Here is an 8,711-nt window from a genome sequence, read left to right on the forward strand (position 1 = left end):
AGATAGTACATTCACCGGTTGAAAAATGAAAGGTATGTGTTTAAGATCTCAATCTCTCTAGTAAGATAACAATAAACCTTAAATATGTAGTTAAACCACCTAATTTTAAAACATTGGAAAAACCAACACTCTTTTCAAATATGGTAGTATTTGTGAACTAGGAATGAATCACGAATGCGAATGTACTCATAGCCTTTTGTTATGCTCTCTCTATAACATTTATAAAGAAAAATGATAACAATATGTGAATAAAAATAAATCAAAAAGTGTAATAATAACAAAATTCACATATAATAAAATATTTTCTTGTGTTTGAGGGTGGTTATTTTCCAGCAACAACATAGGCATTTTGGTTATGAGAAATTGATAAAGTGAGTGAGTAATAAAGTTAGAAAGATTGTGAGAAAGTGAGTGTGAAAATTGAATAGTAAAATAGTGGTATTTATAGGAAAATGATAGTAATAAATGAATTAGGTATAGTATTTTTTTACTAGTATTATTGATAGTAATAATGCATAGGAAAATAGTCTATTGTCCATTGGCCAAATGTTTTCATGCACGTACTGACCCAACAACACAAAATGGTATAATTTTTCTTCGACCGATTCAGCGCCTTACATTTGATGGACGAAGGTCTACTTGAGCCTTTCTATGAACCAATGGATGAAGGTCTAAATCAGTGCAGGCTCAGCAATGCATGAACCAATGACGGGACAATGAATGAACGAAGGTCTGCTTGCACGCTAACCGTGGTGTCCATGAAATGAAAATACAGCATTGACCATCACAATTTGAATGGACAAAGGTCTTCGTCAGTGCAAGTGGAATTATGCAAAGTTTCACATGAATTATTGTGGTACAAATCGTGATTGTCCATATTTATGGTCATATCATCTGATGCAACTTACAAATCATCTAACACAGCTTACCATTCTTTTGATACATTTTTCCATTCAAGTGATTTTTTTCCTATGTCAGGGAAAATATAATGGCTAACATTCACTATAGTGGAATCATGTTCACTGATAATGTTGTTAGATTTTTTGTTTCATAATACATATGTCAAATTATTCGATATTCGTTGCAAATATTATTTTTTTATCTGAAAGATTGAATAGAAAAAATTACAATATATGTCTTTGAAATTATTTATTTTCATCCATGAAATAATAGAGTCGATAATAATATCTTTTAAATAATGTTGAAAATTGAAGACAATAACAATGCCAAATTAATGTTTCAGTGTCACCCAACAGTAACTCATATGAACATGATTGAGTTATATGTTCTTTTTGATGACGATGCCCAATTATCACAACAAGTATATCTGATTCACTCATCACAATGACACTAATACGAAATGAGCCAACCTACATATTCATCAACACAATTTTTTATACACTACGCACACAGTGAAGAAGAACCATCACAAAATAGCGAACTTTTGATTCCATCTGAAGAAGTCGATGAAGACAAAGAGGATGATGTAGCCTGATATATTGATTTATTTGGTTATGATGATGATGATGGTGAGGATGATGACCTCATTGAGAACTTATAACTCAAATTCAAATGCAGTGCTTCATTAAGAAAGAAGAATCCAAAATGGGTGATTGGTATTATCGATGCACTCCAGACTTGCACTTCGTTCTCTATGTCACAAGATCATCAAAAGCTCAAATCAAACATCAATTAGTATTGTCTCGGTCTTTATCTACATTCTATTAAATAACTCTTTAGTCGGATAATTAAAAAAAATTAACAATGTTATTTTTTATATATTTGATCACTAATCATCAAATATTTTATTTCTTTATCCTATTTATATCAAATAACTAATTGAAAAATAAAATTTAAAATATTAAAGAATAAATGAATAATAAATACTAATACTACTACTAGTATAGTATTGATTTTTTTTAAAAGGAATACAAATCAAAATGATTAATAGCAAATAACTGAAAAAGAGAAAAAAAGTGTGAGCTCGAAGTGGAGTAGGAAGAAAGAAAGGCAGATAAAAAAAATAAAGAAAAGAATAACAAAAGAAAGAAGTGGAAAAGATTTGGAAAGAAAGAAAAAAAAAACAAGAAGGTGAAAGAGAAAGAAAGAAAAGCATATAGTCGGCGCCATTGTCCCCCCCGCCGACCAATCACAGCGTTGCTTTCATCCTCCTACAAAACTCCTCGTTTCTTCCACTCTCCTTCATATTCTTAAACCCTCTCATTTATTTTCCTCCCCCAATTTTTCATATATAAATTCAATTTTCCTTTCACACTTTCGTACACCCTGCTTCTTCCGATTCACATTTTTTCCCCAATAATCGGAAGATTTAGGGTTCTAATAATTCTAACCTAGTTTTTGCGTTCTTGAATTTCTTCTTTGAGTTGAATTTTTGGTAAATTATGAAAGCATCGTCGGTTGAAGGATCCATGGTGGCTGAGAGGATTGATGATGGTGAAAAGGATAAGAAGAAGAAGCGAAGATCCAATCGTCGAACCAAGCAGAATCTGACGTCTTCTTCAGGTATATCAATCTTTTCTTAGGGTTTTAGGGATTATCGGAACTTTCTTTATTCCTCATTGTTCAATTAGGGTTAATATTTCTATTTATAAGAAAAGTGTTTTTTATTTTTTTGTTTCTTGAGCTGAAAATGTGTAGTACTCAAAATTTGATCTTCAGTGATGGATGATTTTGTGTTTCTTTTCAATTTGGAAGATGAAACGTGTAGTAATAGTGTATGGGAAACTGATTAAAGATTTTGTTATGTTCTTCTTTTTTGTTTTTTTTTTTGTGATGAAAGTGGTAATAGTTATAAAAATATTGACTTTTTTTTATATCTGGTTTATGAATGCTGAAAATATTGCTGATCAGTTTTTGTATTCACTGATCCTTGTTGTTTTTCTGATGGGATAGTGTCTGAAGTAAATGAAGCTGTTGGGGTGTCTTCAGAATGCTCAGGAAAAAATGGAACAACTACTCAAACATCTGGATCTGTTGGAAATTCAACGAAACAGCCGGGTGTTATTGTTTTGCCCTCTAATGAGCAAGGGTTATCTGAAGCTTTGAGTGTTGGATCTATTTCAATGCCTCTTAATGATCAGGCGGTGCCTGTTGATTTGCGAAAGATGTATATACATGAAGGGGGAGTTGTTTCAAAACCATTTTCGGAGCCTGGTTGTTGCTTAGGGTCATCAGGAACTGATAAAAGGAAAGACTCAGTCCCTTGCCGTCAAATTGGTGTTACTGGCCAGAGAAATTATTTTAGTCCATACTGGTCTGCTGAGGCTGTTGAGAAGGCATTGGATGTTAGTGATGTTTTAATTTCACATACTACACACATGTACTGACAATTAATTTTTGACTTTTTTTTTTATTTTGATATTTGGTTAATTTCTTTTGATTTGCAGAGGGATGATGTTTTCAAAGCTGTCTTTCATGTGAATGCTCATAATAGACTTGAGGTTTCTTCATCTTTTGATAGTTACTTTTGTTTTTGAGCATTTAGTGGGTGTGGATGGGATGATGGTTATGACACTGCTTATATCATACTGGTGAATCTGACATATTACTATGATGATTAAAGTTTCCCCGTATTTGTACATGTAGGCGTACTGCAGAATTGATGGATTGCCAACAGATATTCTCATTGGTGGGGCTCCAGCCCAGAATAGAGCTGTAAGTTTGGACATATACGTCTTTTGTTTTCTATTTATCATATATAATACAAATCATTAAATTAAGCATTCATCAAGTGCATTTGCATCTAATCTCCATGCGTTATGTAAGATTTATGATTTTTATGTATTAATGAATATGAATGTATAAATGTAATAATCAACCTAGCATATGCTTGGTTATCTTCATCTCTGTTTTTTTTTTGCTTGTGTACGTTTCTTTTTTGGTTTTAGGGAAAGAATCAATCTGATTTAATATTGTAGCATATGCTGGATTGTGTTCATTTCTTGTTTATAGAATGTGTATGTTTTTTCTCCTTGTGGCTTGGCAAAGGAAATTCTTTAGGCTCTATAACAATAATCAATTTTTTCGGTAGTTTACAGTGATTTTTCTGTTTATGTTTCTCATTTAAAATGAAACCTTTTTCATTTCTCGTTGGCATGGATTTTAAATGTGTTATTGTGGCATGAATATAGCTGGAGGATGTACATCTGATGATTATTCCTTTGTAGGTTGAAGGCGATGTTGTTGCCATAAAGATTGATCCTTTGTCATTGTGGACAAAAATGAAAGGACCAAATGTGGCCAACCGCAATACTGCAGTACTGGAAGATTGTAACCTTCTTGTCCAAGATATTGTAGTGGGTGATAACAATTGTAAAGGAGAGGACAAGATAAATGTTGATCATGATGACTCTTCTAATTGTAGAAGCTCTCCTGGTCAAAAAAAGGTGGAATCTTATCATAATTCTTCCCCTTATAGAAGTTATCCATTTCCTGAAAAAAGAAACATTTTTGAGGATAGTAATACTACACAGGGTTCACCTAACCATTTAAGTTTAATTGGACTAACTGGCCGAGATAACAATAATGGACTTCACTGTGATGCGTCTGCTTCCTTACAGATTAAATCTGGTAATGAACAGAGTGAAGTTATGAATGCAGTGGAGAAGATGTGTTTGTTGGTTAATTCTTTCCCTTCTAAAAGACCAACAGGCAGAGTGGTTGCTGTTTTTGAGAGGTCTCCACGTAGAGAGTGTATTGTTGGTCATCTTCATGTGAAACAATTGATTTTTTCCCGGGACGTAAACAAGAAAGATGCAAGAAAGAATAATAATTTGGTGTCTGAGCATGAATATATCCAGCTGACGCCAATTGATCCAAAGTTTCCAAACATAATGCTTCCTGTTAGAGATTTACCAAAGAGCATTATTGGAAGGCTGAAAAGTGGTGATGCAGCAATTGAAATGGATTTGGTAGCTGTACAAATTGATGATTGGTTTGAAGAAAGTCCTTTTCCAAAGGGTCATATTTTGCAAATTTTTGGGAGAGGCAGTGAAATTCAGCCCCAATTAGATGCTATTTTATTTCAGAATGGAATCCGTTTTTCTGAATTTCCGGCTATAGCTCTATCCTGCCTTCCACAAATTCCTTGGGAGTTACCATTGAAGGAATTGCAAAGTCGAGCAGATCTTAGAAACTTGTGTATATTTACTATTGATCCTTCAACTGCAACTGATCTGGATGATGCACTGTCAATTGAGAAGTTGCGTAATGGAAATTATAGAGTAGGCATCCATATTGCTGATGCATCATACTTTGTTCTGCCAGACACAATTTTAGATGGTCATGCTCGGTTTAGGTCAACAAGTGTTTACATGTTGCAAAAGAAGATACCAATGTTACCTGCATTAATCTCAGAAAATATTGGATCGCTTAACCCTGGAGTGGATCGACTTGCATTTTCCATGCTCCTGGATGTAAATGTTAATGGAGATGTTGTAGACCGTTGGATTGGTCGTACTGTTATTCAATCTTGTTGTAAGCTTTCATATGAACATGCACAGGACATCATTGACAATGCTTTTGATTTTGAGAGTTCAAGCTTTCAAGGAGATCACTATCCAAAAGTACATGGCCATTTTGAGTGGCCTGATGTTATTACTTCTTTGAAAAGTCTCTATGAAATTTCAAAAGTTTTGAAACACAAGAGAATTGCTAGAGGGGCTCTTCGGCTTGATAACCCCAAAATTGTTATCCTGTTTGATGAGAATGGCATCCCATATGATATTACGTTTTCTGAACAGAAAGAATCAAATTTTCTTGTTGAGGAATATATGCTCTTGGCCAATACAACAGCTGCCGAATTAATATGTAGAGCTTATTCTGAAGCTGCACTACTGCGGAGGCATCCTGAACCTAATATGCGTAAGCTCATAGAGTTTACAGCATTTTGTCAGAAGCATGGTTTAAATTTGGACACCTCTTCATCTGGTCATATCCATCAGTCCTTAGAGCATATAAAGGAAAAGCTCAAGGATGACCCTGTGCTTAATGATATACTTATTTCCTATGCTACAAAGCCAATGCAGTTGGCATCTTATTTCTGTAGTGGTTATTTAAAGGATAATGAACAGGAATGGGGTCATTATGCACTTGCTGTTCCTTTATACACCCATTTTACATCACCTTTACGTCGATATTCAGATATTGTTGTCCATCGGACACTACTTGCTACGATAGAGGCCGAGAACCTTTATTTGAAGAAGATTGGAAAGGTAGTTGGGGGAATGAACAGATGTTTCACAGGCATCAACTTTGATAAAAAGGCTGCAGAGTCTCTCGAATGTAGGGAAGCATTATCTGCTGCAGCTTTGAAGCATAGGGTTCTGAGTGCTGAAGCGCTTGCAGGTATTGCTGATCATTGTAATGAGAGAAAGAAGGCTAGTAGAAATGTTAAGGATGCCTGTGATAGACTTTACATATGGTTTCTCCTGAAGCAGCAAAAGGTACCACTTTCATATTGTTTTTAGACTATTTTCTTTTTGTTGAAAGATTAAGGATCTTCCTAACTTGTGCCCTAACGGAATCCAAATGTAAAAATTTTGCATTCGAAAAAGTATTTTCTAAACTTTTATAAAGTTGAATACATGCCTTTTATGATGAATATTTCTATAATGAGTTTCTTAACATGTACCCTTAGCATTTTTAATTTGTGAAATTGATTGCAGCTGAAAACAGTATTTGGTTGTTTATTCATTTTAATTTGATAATTTGGTAATTATAATACATATTCTTGCAGTGTATGCCTTTTCCCTTTAATACATGATTTATCTTTTTGGAGATTCTCCAAAAAATGTTACCTTAGCTTTCTATTTTAGGAAAAAAGTCAGCATGCTTAAAATTTTTGTTCGGTCTGAATTAGATGTTCTCCTTTGATTTTGATTTTACATGTCTTAACCAGTTAATGTCAGATATGGATGTAATTGTGGTATAGTTCTTTAGTGATGCTACCCCATCAGCTGACTATCTGTAAGATTCTCATAGATATTATGATTATTGATATAATGATCTAGAATCAATTATTCGGGATGCTAATTTGTTCTCAGTGAATGAAGTGACTTTTGTTCTATTTGCAGCATTTTGATAACTGATTGAATTTTTTTGCGTTCTTATGTATTATTAGGCCTAGGGTTGTTAACTTCTGACTTAAACTATGTCCATCTATTATACAGGTCTTATTATCAGAAGCAAGAATATTGGGACTAGGCCCAAAGTTCATGTCAATTTATATTCAGAAGCTAGCGGTAAGTAACTTCTGACTTTATGTGGTTCAGATTTTCATAGTGTAGAGATATCAGCATCTCTACAAAGCTGTAAATTTTAATATGAATATTTTTGGAATAGGATATGCTTATACTATTTACTGTTTTTTGTTGTAGTCAATTATTGGAGTACATTTTTTTGGCTGTGCTTTTCCGTTACAAATGCTGTTTGCTGTTTTTCTTGATCTTTGTCCTTTCTTTATTAGGTTGAGAGACGCATATATTATGATGAAGTTGAAGGTTTGACTGCTGAGTGGCTTGAGGCAACATCCACACTGGTACTTAGCATATCTCCTAATAAGCGGGCTTTTAGAAAGGGCAACAATAATAAATGGAAGGCATTGTCAGAAGCTGTATTGCTTGCTTGTCCGTATGACCTGAAAGTTAAGGTGGATAATTGCAATCAAAATGAAGAAATGAAAGAGGATTTTATTGCATCTGACATGATCAAGCAGCACATTTCCAGATCTGACACTGAAATTGAGCCTTTGTTTTTTCCACTCATTGTGCAACCTCTTTCAACAATTCCAGTTGCACTTCATGCTGTTGGTGGTGATGCCGGGCCTCTTGATTTTGGTGTGAGGCTTTACATGAGCTCTTATTTTGGGTAACTTGATTGTTCTGAAATGGCAGAGATCTTGGTTGTGACTTATTATTTGATGTGGTGAATCTGTCAGACTCTCTTAATAGAAGGACTTGGCTCCATTGTAGAATAGTGTATAGTGACAGACATAGGTGGGAAACTTACAGTAAAAAATTGCTAATGCTTTATGAAAAATGTCAAAAGCTGAAATTTGGAGTAGGTGTTTAGGTAAAAGGTGGAGTTTTCTGTTATAGGTTTTGTCGTTGTTGCCTATTACCATAAGAATCTCCTTCTTTCTGGAATTGGCTCTTGTTTTTGTTGGCCTGTTCCATCTACTTAATAAGTGCAATAGTTTTGGTTCTCTCCCAAGAGGCTGAGATCAATTTATAGTTTCTTTCTTGTTTTGGTATGGCTGGGGCCCAATGGTGTTTTTGATTTTGGGTGGCCACTCATGTACTTAATTATATTCAGTTTTCTATGACATTTTGTATTTCAGTTATTGGAATGGAATAGAGTAATCTATTTGTTATTGTCAATATTGTGATTTTGAAACTTTAATTTGTGATATTATTTTTTTGTAGTATGATAGATTTAACATCTTTCTCAAGGTAGAGACTATGGTGGAGTGTATTGAAATAAGATTTTGATTGAAGAAAAAAGATACTACTCAAAACACGAGCCTTAGCTAAACTTTTGATTGCTACTCGTGTTTGTTGTGTTTAAAAATCATTATTAATTATTTAACACTCCACTTGCTTTGTGGGTTAGAGACGTATAGTTAAAGGGGTAGTGTAAAAGTTTCTTAGTTGTAATGAGTTAATTACTCATGGGTCGGTTACCAAGAATGT

At 34.0% G+C, this 8,711-nt stretch overlaps 1 protein-coding gene across 1 annotated transcript; it reads left to right on the forward strand.

The window, feature by feature from the left end:
* The first annotated feature begins 2,045 nt into the window (after positions 1-2,045).
* Positions 2,046-8,399, forward strand: LOC131642691 (inactive exonuclease DIS3L2-like). The gene is made up of 7 exons (XM_058912912.1): positions 2,046-2,523; positions 2,914-3,305; positions 3,408-3,461; positions 3,607-3,675; positions 4,188-6,464; positions 7,191-7,262; positions 7,487-8,399. The coding sequence occupies exons 1-7, from the start codon at positions 2,403-2,405 to the stop codon at positions 7,889-7,891; spliced, it is 3,390 nt and encodes a 1,129-aa protein (XP_058768895.1). The 5' UTR covers positions 2,046-2,402; the 3' UTR covers positions 7,892-8,399.
* The last annotated feature ends 312 nt before the right edge of the window (positions 8,400-8,711 follow it).

Source organism: Vicia villosa, unplaced genomic scaffold (assembly GCF_029867415.1).
Source record: "Vicia villosa cultivar HV-30 ecotype Madison, WI unplaced genomic scaffold, Vvil1.0 ctg.005607F_1_1, whole genome shotgun sequence".
Taxonomy (NCBI): domain Eukaryota; kingdom Viridiplantae; phylum Streptophyta; class Magnoliopsida; order Fabales; family Fabaceae; genus Vicia; species Vicia villosa.

What these genes read in the sequence shown, in the direction of transcription:
- LOC131642691 (XM_058912912.1), top strand. Translation starts at nt 2,403, where the DNA reads ATGAAAGCATCGTCGGTTGAAGGATCCATGGTGGCTGAGAGGATTGAT. An exon ending in GAATCTGACGTCTTCTTCAG is followed by an intron (nt 2,524 to 2,913) that starts GTATATCAATCT and finishes CTGATGGGATAG; the next exon opens with TGTCTGAAGTAAATGAAGCT. An exon ending in TTCTCCTGAAGCAGCAAAAG is followed by an intron (nt 6,465 to 7,190) that starts GTACCACTTTCA and finishes TCTATTATACAG; the next exon opens with GTCTTATTATCAGAAGCAAG.